The sequence below is a fragment of the Oncorhynchus keta genome, unplaced genomic scaffold, assembly GCF_023373465.1.
Source record: "Oncorhynchus keta strain PuntledgeMale-10-30-2019 unplaced genomic scaffold, Oket_V2 Un_contig_21582_pilon_pilon, whole genome shotgun sequence".
Taxonomy (NCBI): Eukaryota; Metazoa; Chordata; class Actinopteri; order Salmoniformes; family Salmonidae; genus Oncorhynchus; species Oncorhynchus keta.
Window position 1 is genome coordinate 77,501 of NW_026282513.1, and position 19,029 is coordinate 96,529.

The 19,029-nt window shown below is 47.1% G+C and overlaps 1 protein-coding gene across 1 annotated transcript in view; it reads right to left on the minus strand.

Annotated features, from left to right (window-relative positions):
* The window catches only part of LOC127921153 (ubiquitin carboxyl-terminal hydrolase 7-like), an 82,433-nt gene extending 69,657 nt beyond the window's left edge, over positions 1-12,776 (minus strand). The window contains 1 exon segment of the mRNA XM_052504965.1: positions 12,389-12,776. Coding sequence (XP_052360925.1) covers positions 12,389-12,467 — 79 coding nt within the window. The 5' untranslated portion in view covers positions 12,468-12,776.
* Between the last annotated feature and the right edge of the window lie 6,253 nt (positions 12,777-19,029).

Consider the following 19,029-nt stretch of genomic DNA (forward strand, 5'->3'; position numbering starts at 1 on the left):
TGACTGGGTCAGTTTAAAACACTGATCTGTATGGTGGTTATGATGACTGGGTCAGTTTAAAACACTGATCTGTTATAGTTATGATGACTGGGTCAGTTTAAAACACTGATCTGTGAGGTGGTTATGATGACTGGGTCAGTTTAAAACACTGATCTGTTATAGTTATGATGACTGGGTCAGTTTAAAACACTGATCTGTGAGGTGGTTATGATGACTGGGTCAGTTTAAAACACTGATCTGTGAGGTGGTTATGATGACTGGGTCAGTTTAAAACACTGATCTGTAAGGTGGTTATGATGACTGGGTCAGTTTAAAACACTGATCTGTAAGGTGGTTATGATGACTGGGTCAGTTTAAAACACTGATCTGTTATAGTTATGATGACTGGGTCAGTTTAAAACACTGATCTGTTATAGTTATGATGACTGGGTCAGTTTAAAACACTGATCTGTGAGGTGGTTATGATGACTGGGTCAGTTTAAAACACTGATCTGTGAGGTGGTTATGATGACTGGGTCAGTTTAAAACACTGATCTGTTATAGTTATGATGACTGGGTCAGTTTAAAACACTGATCTGTGAGGTGGTTATGATGACTGGGTCAGTTTAAAACACTGATCTGTTATAGTTATGATGACTGGGTCAGTTTAAAACACTGATCTGTAAGGTGGTTATGATGACTGGGTCAGTTTAAAACACTGATCTGTGAGGTGGTTATGATGACTGGGTCAGTTTAAAACACTGATCTGTGAGGTGGTTATGATGACTGGGTCAGTTTAAAACACTGATCTGTCTGGTGGTTATGATGACTGGGTCAGTTTAAAACACTGATTTGTTATAGTTATGATGACTGGGTCAGTTTAAAACACTGATCTGTGAGGTGGTTATGATGACTGGGTCAGTTTAAAACACTGATCTGTCTGGTGGTTATGATGACTGGGTCAGTTTAAAACACTGATCTGTGAGGTGGTTATGATGACTGGGTCAGTTTAAAACACTGATCTGTGAGGTGGTTATGATGACTGGGTCAGTTTAAAACACTGATCTGTGAGGTGGTTATGATGACTGGGTCAGTTTAAAACACTGATCTGTTATAGTTATGATGACTGGGTCAGTTTAAAACACTGATCTGTTATAGTTATGATGACTGGGTCAGTTTAAAACCCTGATCTGTGAGGTGGTTCTAATGACTGGGTCAGTTTAAAACACTGATCTGTCTGGTGGTTATGATGACTGGGTCAGTTTAAAACACTGATCTGTAATAGTTATGATGACTGGGTCAGTTTAAAACACTGATCTGTGAGGTGGTTATGATGACTGGGTCAGTTTAAAACACTGATCTGTAATAGTTATGATGACTGGGTCAGTTTAAAACACTGATCTGTGAGGTGGTTATGATGACTGGGTCAGTTTAAAACACTGATCTGTAAGGTGGTTATGATGACTGGGTCAGTTTAAAACACTGATCTGTCTGGTGGTTATGATGACTGGGTCAGTTTAAAACACTGATCTGTCTGGTGGTTATGATGACTGGGTCAGTTTAAAACACTGATCTGTGAGGTGGTTATGATGACTGGGTCAGTTTAAAACACTGATCTGTGAGGTGGTTATGATGACTGGGTCAGTTTAAAACACTGATCTGTTATAGTTATGATGACTGGGTCAGTTTAAAACACTGATCTGTAAGGTGGTTATGATGACTGGGTCAGTTTAAAACACTGATCTGTCTGGTGGTTATGATGACTGGGTCAGTTTAAAACACTGATCTGTCTGGTGGTTATGATGACTGGGTCAGTTTAAAACACTGATCTGTGAGGTGGTTATGATGACTGGGTCAGTTTAAAACACTGATCTGTAAGGTGGTTATGATGACTGGGTCAGTTTAAAACACTGATCTGTAATAGTTATGATGACTGGGTCAGTTTAAAACACTGATCTGTGAGGTGGTTATGATGACTGGGTCAGTTTAAAACACTGATCTGTAAGGTGGTTATGATGACTGGGTCAGTTTAAAACACTGATCTGTAAGGTGGTTATGATGACTGGGTCAGTTTAAAACACTGATCTGTTATAGTTATGATGACTGAGTCAGTTTAAAACACTGATCTGTGAGGTGGTTATGATGACTGGGTCAGTTTAAAACACTGATCTGTAAGGTGGTTATGATGACTGGGTCAGTTTAAAACACTGATCTGTAAGGTGGTTATGATGACTGGGTCAGTTTAAAACACTGATCTGTTATAGTTATGATGACTGGGTCAGTTTAAAACACTGATCTGTTATAGTTATGATGACTGGGTCAGTTTAAAACACTGATCTGTGAGGTGGTTATGATGACTGGGTCAGTTTAAAACACTGATCTGTAATAGTTATGATGACTGGGTCAGTTTAAAACACTGATCTGTTATAGTTATGATGACTGGGTCAGTTTAAAACACTGATCTGTGAGGTGGTTATGATGACTGGGTCAGTTTAAAACACTGATCTGTGAGGTGGTTATGATGACTGGGTCAGTTTAAAACACTGATCTGTGAGGTGGTTTCCTTGTGATGTCTGTGCTAAATCTTCATTTCCCTGCCATCTAAACATGCTGTACGCATCCCAAATAGCACCCTACTCCCTCCATAGAGTTCTGGTCTAAAGTAGTGCACTATGGGACCTATTCCCTACATAGAGCTCTGGTCTAAAGTAGTGCACTATGGGCCCTATTCCCTACATAGAGTTCTGGTCTAAAGTAGTACACTATGGGCCCTATTCCCTACATAGAGCTCTGGTCTAAAGTAGTGCACTATGGGCCCTATTCCCTACATAGAGCTCTGGTCTAAAGTAGAGCACTATGGGCCCTATTCCCTACATAGAGCTCTGGTCTAAAGTAGTGCACTATGGGACCTTTTCCCTACATAGAGCTCTGGTCTAAAGTAGTGCACTATGGGCCCTATTCCCTACATAGAGCTCTGGTCTAAAGTAGAGCACTATGGGCCCTATTCCCTTACATAGAGCTCTGGTCTAAAGTAATGCACTATGGCACCCTATTCCCTTACATAGAGCTCTGGTCTAAAGTAGAGCACTATGGGCCCTATTCCCTACATAGAGCTCTGGTCTAAAGTAGTGCACTATGGCACCCTATTCCCTTACATATAGCTCTGGTCTAAAGTAGTGCACTATGGCACCCTATTCCCTACGTAGAGCTCTGGTCTAAAGTAGTGCACTATGGCACCCTATTCCCTTACATATAGCTCTGGTCTAAAGTAGTGCACTATGGGCCCTATCCCCTATATAGTGCACTATTTTTAACCAGGGCTCGATTCAGGATGCGCTGTCTGGTCATCTTTAACCATCAGGAAGAACACTGTAGTGCCGAGGCAGCAGCAGCCGTGTGTCTGTGTGTCGACTACAGCAGTCTGGTAATTAGTAACAATGAAGGATTAAGCTGTGAGCTCCTCTGTGACACACACACAAGCCTGTGTAGCTGCTTTAGGAAGGGGACAGGAGGAACTCAGGCAGGTAATTACCCAGACAAAGAGCCCGGGACTAGTCTCAATCAATCACAACTAAGATGTCTACTGAAGAACAACGCAGGAAGTCCGTATCTCAAACGGCACCCTATTCCCTATATAGTGCACTACTTTAGACAAGAGCCCAATGGTACACTATTCCCTATATAGTGCACTACTTTAGACCAGAGCCCAATGGTACACTATTCCCTATATAGTGCACTACTTTAGACCAGAGCCTAATGGCACACTATTCCCTATATAGTGCACTACTTTAGACCAGACCCTAATGGTACACTATTCCCTATATAGTGCACTACTTTAGACCAGACCCTAATGGTACACTATTCCCTATATAGTGCACTACTTTAGACCAGAGCACAATGGCACACTATTCCCTATGTAGTACACTACTTTAGACCACAGCCCAATGGTACACTATTCCCTATATAGTGCACTACTTTAGACCAGTGCCCAATGGTACACTATTCCCTATATAGTGCACTACTTTAGACCAGAGCCCAATGGTACACTATTCCCTATATAGTGCACTACTTTAGACCAGGGCCCCTAGGGAAGGTGTAGAGAATAGGGTACCATTTGAGAGTCAGACTAAGAGTGTGAGAGTCAGTATAGTATACCTCGTCTCTATCAGCAGTTCTACAGTCAGTTTGAATGACAGAAAAGCATCTCATAAATATATATATATTAGTGTGTCCTTACCTACCCTAGCAGTATGAGTGTCATCTCTTCTGTGTCCGTGTGAGAGAGCCTGGTTGCATGTACTGAGTGTGTGTGTGTGTGTATATGGAGCCCCAGTGAGCCACGCTCACGAGACTGGCCTCATTTTTCCAAGTGGATTACAGGCAGCTAACGACACGTGTCACTCAGCCTGCTTCCCTGACGACTCCCTATTCCAGGGATCCTCAACTAGATTCAGCCGCGAGCCGAGTAGCTGTTCAGGGGGCCGGGCTCCCGAGTGGCTGTTCAGGGGGCCGGGCTCCCGAGTGGCTGTTCGGGGGGCCGGGCTCCCGAGTGGCTGTTCGGGGGGCCGGGCTCCCGAGTGGCTGTTCAGGGGGCCGGGCTCCCGAGTGCCTGTTCAGGGGGCCGGGCTCCCGAGTGCCTGTTCAGGGGGCCGGGCTCCCGAGTGCCTGTTCAGGGGCCGGGCTCCCGAGTGCCTGTTCAGGGGGCCGGGCTCCCGAGTGCCTGTTCAGGGGGCCGGGCTCCCGAGTGCCTGTTCAGGGGGCCGGGCTGCCGAGTGCCTGTTCAGGGGGCCGGGCTGCCGAGTGCCTGTTCAGGGGGCCGGGCTCCCGAGTGCCTGTTCAGGGGGCCGGGCTCCCGAATGCCTGTTCAGGGGGCGGGCTCCCGAATGCCTGTTCAGGGGGCCGGGCTCCCGAATGCCTGTTCAGGGGGCCGGGCTCCCGAGTGGGCTCCCAGGTGGTGCAGCGGTCTAAAGCACTGCATCTCAGTGCTAGAGGCGTCACTACAGACCCTGGTTCAATCCTGGGCTGGATCACAACCGGACGTGATTGAAGTCCCATAGGGGGGGTGCACCATTTGCCCAGCGTCGTCCGGGTTACGGGAGGGTTTGGCCGGGGTAGGCAGTCACTGTAAATTAAGAATTTGTTCTTAACCGACTTGCTTAAATAAAATAAAAATATATTTACAAATAATATGGAGATTGTGCTTCTTTGTAGTCAATTTGAAAAAAGAAATATATTTTTTGACAAAAACATAACCATTTTAGTAGCCTCTAGCACTGAGATGCAGTGTCTTAGACCACTGAACCAGGTACTGTAGTGATATAGCCTCTAGCACTGAGATGCAGTGTCTTAGACCACTGAACCAGGTACTGTAGTGGTATAGCCTCTAGCACTGAGATGCAGTGTCTTAGACCACTGAACCAGGTACTGTAGTGGTATAGCCTCTAGCACTGAGATGCAGTGTCTTAGACCACTGAACCAGGTACTGTAGTGATATAGCCTCTAGCACTGAGATGCAGTGTCTTAGACCACTGAACCAGGTACTCTAGTGATATAGCCTCTAGCACTGAGATGCAGTGTCTTAGACCACTGAACCAGGTACTGTAGTGATATAGCCTCTAGCACTGAGATGCAGTGTCTTAGACCACTGAACCAGGTACTGTAGTGATATAGCCTCTAGCACTGAGATGCAGTGTCTTAGACCGCTGAACCAGGTACTGTAATGATATATCCTCTAGCACTGAGATGCAGTGTCTTAGACCACTGAACCAGGTACTGTAGTGATATAGCCTCTAGCACTGAGATGCAGTGTCTTAGACCACTGAACCAGGTACTGTAGTGATATAGCCTCTAGCACTGAGATGCAGTGTCTTAGACCGCTGAACCAGGTAATGTAGTGGTATAGCCTCTAGCACTGAGATGCAGTGTCTTAGACCACTGAACCAGGTACTGTAGTGATACAGGCAGCTAACGACACCTGTCACTCAGCCTGCGTCCCTGACGACTCCCTATTCCAGGGATCCTCAACTAGATTCAGCCGCGAGCCGAGTGCCTGTTCAGGGGGCCGGGCTCCCGAGTGCCTGTTCAGGGGGCCGGGCTCCCGAGTGCCTGCTCAGGGGGCCGGGCTCCCGAGTGCCTGCTCAGGGGGCCGGGCTCCCGAGTGCCTGTTCAGGGGGCCGGGCTCCCGAGTGCCTGTTCAGGGGGCCGGGCTCCAGAGTGCCTGTTCAGGGGGCCGGGCTCCAGAGTGCCTGTTCAGGGGGCCGGGCTCCCGAGTGCCTGTTGAGGGGGCCGGGCTCCCGAGTGCCTGTTGAGGGGGCCGGGCTCCCGAGTGCCTGTTGAGGGGGCCGGGCTCCCGAGTGCCTGTTCAGGGGGCCGGGCTCCAGAGTGCCTGTTCTAGCACTGAGATGCAGTGTCTTAGACCGCTGAACCAGGTACTGTAGTGCCTTTTTTAATTTTAGAACAAATTCTTATTTTCAATGACGGCCTCGGAAGTGGGTTAACTGCCTGTTCAGGGGCAGAACAACAGATTTGTACCTTGTCAGCTCGGGGATTTGAACTGGCAACCTTTCGGTTACTAGTCCAACGCTCTAACCACTAGGCTACCCTGCCGCCCATATAGCCTCTAGCACTGAGATGCAGTGTCTTAGACCACTGCGCAGCTCTCATATGTAATCTTTTAACTAGTTATTATCATATTGATTAATTTTATGTCACAAAAATAAACGTGCATAAACACTGAATATAATGTAGGCCTACTTGTTCGGGTAACTTGGGGTAAATCTCCACCCGGAGTAACAAGCCCCCTGCCTGTACTTCTCACAGAAACCACTTCGTCACTATCCCCCACAAACACTTTCCCTTGTTTTCACTACTCTTTCTCAACAAATAAATATTATCTGACTCACAATTTTTTTATGTCATTCCAAAATAAATGAAATTGGAAGGAGAGAGACGACGTACCCCAAGCCACCCTACAATTGGCAGACGTTACATTTCACCCCACTCTCCCCTGGGCACATGTCAGTGTTAACATGCTTCTGCTAAACATCCTGGGTTTAAAACGGCAACGTTCGCGCATATTTAGGAGATGAGAAATAAATACAAGTAGGACTGGAAAGCTGGGATTTCTCTCTTTTTTTTAACAAAAAGCCTTTAAAACAGCTGTTTCTGAGATTTAATGCACAACCATTCTTAACTTCTTGTCAGACTGCATGTTTCCCTCCCTGTGGCACTGAGAACAGGGATGAGCCACGAGAGGAATATGTATCTAGCATAGAACAACAAGCAGACAAGGTAAACAGATACAAATATTCTACTATGGGGTTGTTAGATTCTTATTATTATGTACTTGTTTTGTTTGCAGAGGAAAAGTACATGTGGAATGATATCGCAGATACAAAATGCTCCTCAGCAGAAATATTTGTTCATGTTCTGTTGTTGTTGTTGTTGGTGTGGCGATAATGATTTTGCCGTGGCGCAGCACCACAGCAAAAGGAGCAATAGGTTTGACCAGGTCACATGGGGTAGACCCAAAGGCAGCACTGTGCAGGGAATGGGCCAATAGGGTAGACCCAAAGGCAGCACTGTGCAGGGAATGGGCCAATAGGGTAGACCCAACGGCAGCACTATGCAGGGAATGGGCCAATAGGGTAGACCCAAAGACAGCACTATACAGGGAATGGGCCAATAGGGTAGACCCAAAGGCAGCACTATGCAGGGAATGGGCCAATAGGGTAGACCCAAAGGCAGCACTATACACCCAAAGACAGGAATGGGCCAATAGGGTAGACCCAAAGGCAGCACTATGCAGGGAATGGGCCAATAGGGTAGAACCAAAGGCAGCACTATACAGGGAATGGGCCAATAGGGTAGACCCAAAGGCAGCACTATACAGGCAATGGGCCAATAGGGTAGACCCAAAGGCAGCACTATACAGGCAATGGGCCAATAGGGTAGACCCAAAGGCAGCACTATACAGGGAATGGGACAATAGGTTTGACCAGGTCACCATTCCCATTTCTCCTATAGAGCTCCATTTTTATGGAACGGTCTGCCTACCCATGTCAGAGAAGCAAACTCGGTCTCAACCTTTAAGTCTTTACTGAAGACTCATCTCTTCAGTAGGTCATATGATTGAGTGTAGTCTGGCCCAGGAGTGGGAAGGTGAACGGAAAGGCTCTGGAGCAACGAACCACCCTTGCTGTCTCTGCCTGGCCGGTTCCCTCTTTCCACTGGGATTCTCTGCCTCTAACCCTATTACAGGGGCTGAGTCACTGGCTTACTGGGGCTCTCTCATACCGGTCCCTGGGAGGGGTGCGTCACCTGAGTGGGTTGAGTCACTGATGTGATCATCCTGTCTGGGTTGGGTTGACCCTCCCCCCCTTGCTGACCCCCCCCTTGGGTTGTGCCGCATGAGATCTTTGTGGGCTATACTCAGCCTTGTCTCAGGATGGTAAATTGGTGGTTGAAGATATCCCTCTAGTGGGGTGGGGGCTGTGCTTTGGCAAAGTGGGTGGGGTTATATCCTTCCTGTTTGGCCCTCTCCGGGGTGTCCTCGGATGGGGCCACAGTGTCTCCTGACCCCTCCTGTCTCAGCCTCCAGTATTTATGCTGCAGTAGTTTTGTGTCAGGGGCTAGGGTCAGTTTGTTATATCTGGAGTACTTCTCCTGTCCTATTCGGTGTCCTGTGTGAATTTAAGTGTGCTCTCTCGAATCTCTCTCTCTGAGGACCTGAGCCCTAGGACCATGCCTCAGGACTACCTGACATGATGACTCCTTGCTGTCCCCAGTCCACCTGGCCGTGCTGCTGCTCCAGTTTCAACTGTTCTGCCTTATAATAATAATTGGACCATGCTGGTCATTTATGAACATTTGAACATCTTGGCCATGTTCTGTTATAATCTCCACCCGGCACAGCCAGAAGAGGACTGGCCACCCCACATAGCCTGGTTCCTCTCTTGGTTTCTTCCTAGGTTCCTGACTTTCTAGGGAGTTTTTCCTAGCCACCGTGCTTCTACACCTGCATTGCTTGCTGTTTGGAGTTTTAGGCTGCGTTTCTGTACAGCACTTTGAGATATCAGCTGATGTACGAAGGGCTATATAAATACATTTGATTTGGTCACATGGGGTAGACCCAAAGACAGCACTATGCAGGGAATGAGACAATAGGTTTTGCTATGAAAAGTTAGCATTAGATCACATATTTTGGAATTGCCTCCATGTAGCTTGTTTGTGGCCACAGGTTGAAGGCTGAAAAATATCAACATTAATCTAAAATTAACCCGATAAATAGCGCTGTTGGGAGAGTCGGAAAACCATAAATCAACTACCTGGAAATCACAAGAGGGCTGTTGACAGATAGGTGGGATCGGGCATTAAATGTACTTTTTGGACCACCAGCCACCGTAGCAGGTAGATAAATATATATATATATATGTGATTCATTTAATTGCTTTAAAAAAAATTAAAAAAACAGCAGAAATATGTTAAACAGCTACTGCAGCATTTATTTAGCTATAAATGTGATAAATGCACCTTCTATAACAGTTATGACTGAAAATACAAGTACATCAAAATATGGACTCATCAACCCAAAGGATGGCTACTTTGAAGAATCTCAAACAAACTAAATATATTTCAACACTTTTTTTTGGTAATTACATGATTCCATATGTTATCCAATTTGTAAGTCGCTCTGGATAAGAGCGTCTGCTAAATGACTTAAATGTAAATGTTATTTCATAGTTTTGATGTCTTCACTATTCTCCTACAATATAGAAAATAGTAAAATAAAGAAAAACCCTTGAATGAGTAGATGTGTCTGAACTTTTGACTGGTACTGTACATGTAACAAAAGAAAATGCTGTAAAAAACTTTAAAAAATTGTCCCCGGAGGAGTCTGTCCTGCATCTCAGTAGGAGTGCTGATCTCAGATCAGTTTGTCCTGCAGCTCAGTAGGAGTGATGCTCTAGAATCAGTTTGTCCTGCATCTCAATAAGAGTGCTCATCTAGGATCAGTTTGTCCTGCATCTCAATAGGAGTGCTCATCTGGGATCAGTTTGTCCTGCATCTCAGAGTAGGAGTGCTTACCACTGGTGTTAAGTTAGGTACATTAAGTAAGAGTAGTGCATGGTATTCAGCAGATGGGATGAGAAAGGGGCCAGGCCAGGAATAACCACTGGTGTTAAGTTATGTACATTAAGTAAGATGTTAAAATGAAAATGGTTATAAGAATGACATGGTGCCAATGTAAACCAACTGGTTGTAGTGTATGACTATTACAGTGGAAGGCCTCTTGTCCATCATGCACCTCAACTAGACCTGAATCTGCTCATCCAAACACCAGTTGGACTGATGCACCTGTGGTAATGATGAATGATATGTAATCTCCATCCTATGCATCACAAATGATCATAATGCTAAAAAAGTGCATGCTATTGACGAACATTTTTGCTAAACTGTCAGAAATGTTGTTGACTGTCCCAACCTAATGGGGGGATCATAAAAAATGGCGAGCCACGCGCGTTGTCTTCAATACAATGAAGCAGCAAATCCCCCGCGCGCTGGCTGCGTCGATGCAACCTCCACATGCAGGCCTTGCCGCAGAAACATAAACCCTGCCACCCACCTCGAGTTCTTATGTTGGCTAAATCCTCAACTTGGCTAAACGCCATCTATCTAGCTGTGCACCATTACATATTTCCGGGCATCTTTTGGGCACAGGTGCTTATATTTCAGTAACGTTAGTTCGGAAAGCTGGTTTAGACTACCGTTGATGTACGGCAAAACCAAACTGACGCATCTGTGTTGATTAACTTGAATTGTAAGCTAGCTAGTACCTCTATGCTAGCTAATGAAATAGGTAGATAGATATCACCACTGCTAAATGAGTTAGCCATCTAGCTAGCTACATGATTATTTAATGTATACCTGGCTCATTTGAAAATCCCATATAAATGACACGCGAGTTTCAATGACGATGATGCAAACCATTCCCTTTATAAAAACGTAAACAAACAGCGAAGGGCCTTGCTTCAAACGGATCGCTTTAAAATGCTAGCTAAGTGTCCGCCATCTTGGAATCGCCACACACCCCCCCGGTCCACGGAGAGGCCTCCTAATAACGGTCACTAAAAAAGGGCCAACCATTTTCAGTTAACAAAAAAAATCAGAAAAAAAACAATTATATTACAAATACAAATTTATAAAATTATACATATCTTGTTTTACAACTAAACTGAGTGATCGTACCTTGTTACCTGGCTACTGTAGCCTGGCTACTGTTACCTAGCTACTGTAGCTTGGCTACCGTTCGCTGATTAGCGGCTAGCTGACGTTAGTTAGCTAATTACAAATACATTACACAGTCGGGTTGGCTAGTTAGGCAAACAAATAGTAAACGCAGCGTAGCCATGAGATCCCTGTAAAAAAAAATACCTCAACTAACTAACACATTGGTCTGTCAAATGTGTAAGTAAATAGCAACATTTTGCCGAATAAGCTGCTGGGTCATTATAATAGCCATTGTTAAAACGGCATGCGTAGGCTCAAAGAGTCATGTGAAACAAGCTATAACTTTAGCTAAAGTGGGCTACTGTTTACAAAACATCGACGGGAGTGTAACATCCAGACTATAAATATGTTACCGTTAACCCCCGTGACCGGGGCACAAACGAACGATTTTGTAGCGCGAGTGAGAGCTATTTTCCCCCCGGGTTTATTTTGGCAACGAGTAGGTTGGCTAGCTAACCGCGATGAATGAATTGTACATGCTATTGCTAACTAGCCAACTGATACAAATATAAAAAATCCATGTAAGTTAAGCTTGTTTAGGTGACAGATATACGACGGTTGTAAATATACTGTAAAAAAAAAATAAAAACATGTGGGTTTTATGTAATGTTTCACTCGTGTTGTCTTACGTTAAACCAAAACGGATGTTTTGACCATCGTTTAGTTACCAAGTTGACTGCGCCACGTTTAATCACGCCGACTTGGACGAGCTAGCTAGTTAGCTTAGCGTCAAAGACCGTGAGGGTGCAAGAAATCAGTCCGTGAATGTGCTGCTAACCTGCCAGTTGCATATGTGCGATGTGAGTTAGCGAGTCTCGGCTCGTTACCGGCTCGTCCAACGTTATAACTAAACTAGTTTTTACATCCCCAGCGACGCTTGTATTTGACATGTCAACAAACACTTAAGTTAAAGCTAAGCTAACGTTTTGGCTACTGACTTAAACGAGGTCAGATGCTGCTGCTGCAATGGACGCATCATCAGCAAAAATGAGTTGTGACCATTCAGTCTGGGCCTTGATGTTTACAGTGACGGATACATTAGTTAATTAACACTTCCAACTATTTTTTTCATGTAATTGTTGTGTTAGTTTATCGTCCCCTTCCCGTGGCTTTTTCCTACCTTCCATCTCCATATCCTCGGGCTCGCTAAGTTGTTGCTCGCCGGCTTTCTGCTGTTGTTGAGTGTGGTGGTGGTTCATGTTGGCAACTGTTGTGAAGAGGAGATGATGATGATGATGCCTGTTGTCTTTGTTCCCCTCGAACTTGTCTGTTGCTGGATCCGCGGGGAGCCGGTTACTGGGTTGTTGTTGGCGAGGTGTTTGAGGGTGCGGAGGTGGACTAGACAGGTCAAACCTGGTCGTCTGGGCCTGTTCTAAAACAACCTCGGCCTTGTCTCCCGTCAGCGCCGGGGATTGAGGGGAGGAGGTCGGTGGGGGGAGCAGGCAGAGAAACGCGGACGTATTTGCTTGCTATTCGCCCAATCTCGGCGCCTTGATGGGTGCAAGTCGCCGACGGTGGTGATGACTACGGCTCCAAAAAAGGGAGACCCGTTGAATTAAATAAATCCGACTTTTACCCCGGGTAATATGGGGCAATTTGGTGAAGTGAGAAAGACAACTCACGACCTGCAGCCTGAGAAACAAATACTGTTGCCCTGTTTTAAAGCCAACTGGCACAACAAGGCAGCCGACTAAACGAAATTAGTCAATCAGGGAAAACAAATGTTCATAAACTATCAATGCACATTGAAATACAACTTTCCCTTCGATATTCCCAGTCCGTGTGCTCCTCCGATTGTCCCTCGTCTGGGGGAGAGCAGAGAAAAAAGCTATCCATTCAAACCTGCTTCTAATTTGGAATCGCAGTAATTTAGAAGTTTAGGGTGATAGCGATGCCACAGCCCGATATCGACTTTTCCCACACATTAAATCACCGTAAATAATATTAGCAACAAAATGCAGCACCTTGTCGCATTTCAAAACGTCTGTTCAATGAATAAATTGTGCCCGGTCACAGTCAGAGCCTCTCACCCGCTTCCTTGGTTTGTGATGTTGAGTTTGAGGTAAAAACTCAAAATGGCGGTCGCGCTCTTCTCTGAAATGTCACATCCGCATGGAGATCTGAACACTCCCGCACACAGCAGAATCGCTGGGTCGCTCGCTGACTGACTGTGTATTTTTTCATTAACCAATATACGGGTTAGCAATCATAGGCTACAACTCATGGGGGTAAAAAAAAAATATATATAATCATAGCTAATATTATAGGTTAGTTGGTTTAACGGGTTATAGCAGAGGTGTCCAGATCATTTTGCTCCGGGGGCCGCATTCGGTCTTCAACGAGGTCCGGAGGGCCGCACTGAAAACTGGTTATATTTCCACACCGTCCAAAAGTGCAAAAACAAATTGTCCTCTATCCATCCTTTTTTAAATTTGCGATGCTCCCTGACTGTCTACCTTTCATTTTGGTGTTATTAGCAAGCTGGACACGGTCAAGAAACTGTATGAATGTAAGTCAATTATAATTTACAATGTTTCGATTTGGTTTTAGTCATTTTACAGTAAGCCTATAATAAGTATGTTACAGTATGTTCCTGCAAACACATAACATAAGTTTTATTCTCCAGTGCTATGGATATGAGTTGTATAAATGGTATTATTTTCCCCGCTTTGGAGTATATTCTGTTTTAACCATATATGATGAGTCAATATCGCAGTGTGAAAACAGTGGAAGGGCCCAACATCATGTTTTTTTGTCTCTAAGCTTCAATTTTACTATCCAAAGAAATTCTCTGGTACAAAACTGGACAACTGAACATTGGGAGTCTCATATGGAGTCCCATAGGGCAGCATTGGGAGTCTCATATGGAGTCCTATAGGGCAGCATTGGGAGTCTCATATGGAGTCCCATAGGGCAGCATTGGGAGTCTCATATGGAGTCCCATAGGGCAGCATTGGGAGTCTCATATGGAGTCCCATAGGGCAGCATTGGGAGTCTCATATGGAGTCCCATAGGGCAGCATTGGGAGTCTCATATGGAGTCCCATAGGGCAGCATTGGGAGTCTCATATGGAGTCCTATAGGGCAGCATTGGGAGTCTCATATGGAGTCCCATAGGGCAGCATTGGGAGTCTCATATGGAGTCCCATAGGGCAGCATTGGGAGTCTCATATGGAGTCCCATAGGGCAGCATTGGGATTCTCATATGGAGCATAGGGCAGCATTGGGAGTCTCATATGGAGTCCCATAGGGCATAGGGCAGCATTGGGAGTCCCATATGGAGTCCCATAGGGCAGCATTGGGAGTCATATGGAGTCCCATAGGGCAGCATTGGGAGTCCCATAGGGCATATGGCAGCATTGGGAGTCTCATGTGGAGTCCCATAGGGCAGCATTGGGAGTCCCATATGGAGTCCCATAGGGCAGCATTGGGAGTCTCATATGGAGTCCCATAGGGCATAGGGCTGCATTGCGAGTCCCATATAGAGTCCCATAGGGCATAGGGCAGCATTGGGAGTCTCATATGGAGTCCCATAGGGCAGCATTGGGAGTCCCATATGGAGTCCTATAGGGCAGCATTGGGATTCTCATATGGAGTCCCATAGGGCAGCATTGGGAGTCTCATATGGAGTCCCATAGGGCAGCATTGGGAGTCTCATATGGAGTCCTATAGGGCATAGGGCAGCATTGGGAGTCCCATATGGAGTCCCATAGGGCATAGGGCAGCATTGGGAGTCCCATAGGGCATAGGGCAGCATTGGGAATCTCATATGGAGTCCAATAGGGCAGCATTGGGAGTCTCATATGGAGTCCCATAGGGCAGCATTGGGATTCTCATATGGAGTCGAATAGGGCAGCATTGGGAGTCCCATATGGAGTCCCATAGGGGGCAGCATTGGGATTCTCATATGGAGTCCCATAGGGCAGCATTGGGATTCTCATATGGAGTCCCATAGGGCATAGGGCAGCATTGGGATTCTCATATGGAGTCCCATAGGGCAGCATTGGGATTCTCATATGGAGTCCCATAGGGCAGCATTGGGAGTCTCATGTGAAGTCCCATAGGGCAGCATTGGGAGTCCCATATGGAGTCCCATAGGGCAGCATTGGGAGTCCCATATGGAGTCCCATAGGGCATAGGGCAGCATTGGGATTCTCATATGGAGTCCCATAGGGCAGCATTGGGAGGAGTCCCATAGGGCAGCATTGGGAGTCCCATATGGAGTCCCATAGGGCATTGGGAGTCCCATATGGAGTCCTATAGGGCAGCATTGGGAGTCTCATATGGAGTCCCATAGGGCAGCATTGGGAGTCCCATATGCAGCATTGGGAGTCCCATGGAGTCCATAGGGCAGCATTGGGAGTCTCATATGGAGTCCCATAGGGCAGCATTGGGAGTCTCATATGGAGTCCCATAGGGCATATGGCAGCATTGGGAGTCATATGGAGTCCCATAGGGAAGCATTGGGAGTCCCATATGGAGTCCATAGGGCAGCATTGGGAGTCCCATAGGGCATAAAGCAGCATTGGGAGTCCCATATGGAGTCCCATGGGGCATATGGCAGCATTGGGAGTCCCATATGGAGTCCCATAGGGCAGCATTGGGAGTCCCATATGGAGTCCCATATTGGGAGTCCCATAGGGCATAAAGCAGCATTGGGAGTCTCATATAGAGTCCCATAGGGCATAGGGCAGCATTGGGAGTCTCATATGGAGTCCCATAGGGCAGCATTGGGAGTCCCATATGGAGTCCTATAGCAGCATATGGAGTCCCATAGGGCAGCATTGGGATTCTCATATGGAGTCCATATTGGGAGTCCCATATGGGCATAGGGCAGCATTGGGATTCTCATATGGAGTCCATAGGGCAGCATTGGGAGTCTCATATGGAGTCCTATAGGCAGCATTGGGAGTCTCATATGGAGCATTGGGAGTCTCATATGGAGTCCCATAGGGCAGCATTGGGAGTCTCATATGGAGTCCCATAGGGCAGCATTGGGATTCTCATATGGAGTCCCATAGGCATAGGGCAGCATTGGGATTCTCATATGGAGTCCCATAGGGCAGCATTGGGAGTCTCATATGGAGTCCCATAGGGCAGCATTGGGAGTCTCATATGGAGTCCCATAGGGCAGCATTGGGAGTCTCATATGGAGTCCATAGGGCAGCATTGGGAGTCTCATATGGAGTCCTATAGGGCAGCATTGGGAGTCCCATATGGAGTCCCATAGGGCATAGGGCAGCATTGGGATTCTCATATGGAGTCCCATAGGGCAGCATTGGGATTCTCATATGGAGTCCCATAGGGCAGCATTGGGAGTCTCATATGGAGTCCCATAGGGCAGCATTGGGAGTCCCATATGGAGTCCCATAGGGCAGCATTGGGAGTCTCATGGAGTCCCATAGGGAAGCATTGGGAGTCCCATATGGAGTCCTATAGGGCAGCATTGGGAGTCCATAGGGCATAAAGCAGCATTGGGAGTCCCATATGGAGTCCCATGGGGCATATGGCAGCATTGGGAGTCCCATATGGAGTCCCATAGGGCAGCATTGGGAGTCCCATATGGGAGTCCCATAGGGGCAGCATTGGGAGTCCCATATAGAGTCCCATAGGGCATAGGGCAGCATTGGGAGTCTCATATGGAGTCCTATAGGGCAGCATTGGGAGTCCCATATGGAGTATGGAGTCCCATATGGAGCATAGGGCAGCATTGGGAGTCTCATATGGAGTCCTATAGGGCAGCATTGGGAGTCTCCCTATAGGGCAGCATTGGAGTCCATATAGTCCCATAGGGCAGCATTGGGAGTCTCATATGGAGTCCTATAGGGCAGCATTGGGATTCTCATATGGAGTCCCATAGGGCAGCATTGGGAGTCTCATATGGAGTCCCATAGGGCAGCATTGGGAGTCTATGGAGTCCCATAGGGCAGCATTGGGAGTCTCATATGGAGTCCCATAGGGCAGCATTGGGAGTCTCATATGGAGTCCAATAGGGCAGCATTGGGAGTCCCATAGGGCAGCATTGGGAGTCTCATAGGGCTATAGGGCAGCATTGGGAGTCTCATATGGAGTCCCATAGGGCAGCATTGGGATTCTCATATGGAGTCCCATAGGGCAGCATTGGGATTCTCATATGGAGTCCCATAGGGCAGCATTGGGATTCTCATGGAGTCCCATAGGGCAGCATTGGGATTCTCATATGGAGTCCCATAGGGCAGCATTGGGAGTCTCATATGGAGTCATATAGGGCATATGGCAGCATTGGGAGTCCCATATGGAGTCCCATAGGGCAGCATTGGGAGTCCCATATGGAGTCCTATAGCATTGGGGTCCCATAGGGCAGCATTGGGAGTCCCATATGGAGTCCCATATGGCAGCATTGGGAGTCTCATGTGGAGTCCCATAGGGCAGCATTGGGAGTCCCATATGGAGTCCCATAGGGCAGCATTGGGAGTCCCTAGGGCATATGGGAGTCCCATAGGGCATAGGGCAGCATTGGGAGTCTCATATGGAGTCCCATAGGGCAGCATTGGGAGTCCCATATGGAGTCCTATAGGGCAGCATTGGGATTCTCTATGGAGTCCCATAGGGCAGCATTGGGAGTCTCATATGGAGTCCTATAGGGCATAGGGCAGCATTGGGAGTCCCATATGGAGTCCCATAGGGCATAGGGCAGCATTGGGAGTCCCATAGGGCATAGGGCAGCATTGGGAGTCTCATAAGGAGTCCCATAGGGCAGCATTGGGAGTCCCATATGGAGTCCTATAGGGCAGCATTGGGAGTCTCATATGGAGTCCCATAGGGCAGCATTGGAATTCTCATATGGAGTCCCATAGGGCAGCATTGGGAGTCTCATATGGAGTCCTATAGGGCATAGGGCAGCATTGGGAGTCTCATATGGAGTCCCATAGGGCATAGGGCAGCATTGGGAGTCCCATATGGGCATAGGGCAGCATTGGGAGTCTCATATGGAGTCCTATAGGGCAGCATTGGGAGTCTCATATGGAGTCCCATAGGGCAGCATTGGGAGTCATATGAGTCCTATAGGGCAGCATTGGGAGTCCCATAGGGTCCATAGGGCAGCATTGGGAGTCTCATATGGAGTCCTATCAGCATTGGGAGTCCCATATGGAGTCCTATAGGGCAGCATTGGGAGTCTCATATGGAGTCCCATAGGCAGCATTGGGAGTCTCATATGGAGTCCTATAGGGCAGCATTGGGAGTCTCATATGGAGTCCTATAGGGCAGCATTGGGAGTCTATATGGAGTCCCATAGGGCAGCATTGGGAGTCTCATATGGAGTCCCATAGGCAGCATTGGGAGTCTCATATGGAGTCCTATAGGGCAGTATTGGGAGTCCCATATGGAGTCCTATAGGGCAGCATTGGGAGTCTCATATGGAGTCCTATAGGGCAGCATTGGGAGTCTCATATGGAGTCCTATAGGGCAGCATTGGGAGTCCCATATGGAGTCCCTATAGGGCAGCATTGGGAGTCTCATATGGAGTCCTATAGGGCAGCATTGGGAGTCTCATATGGAGTCCTATAGGGCAGCATTGGGAGTCTCATATGGAGTCCCATAGGGCAGCATTGGGAGTCTCATATGGAGTCCTATAGGGCAGCATTGGGAGTCCCATATGGAGTCCCATAGGGCAGCATTGGGAGTCATATGGAGTCCTATAGGGCATGGAGTCCCATAGGGCATAGGGCAGCATTGGGAGTCTCATATGGAGTCCCATAGGGCAGCATTGTCTCATATGGAG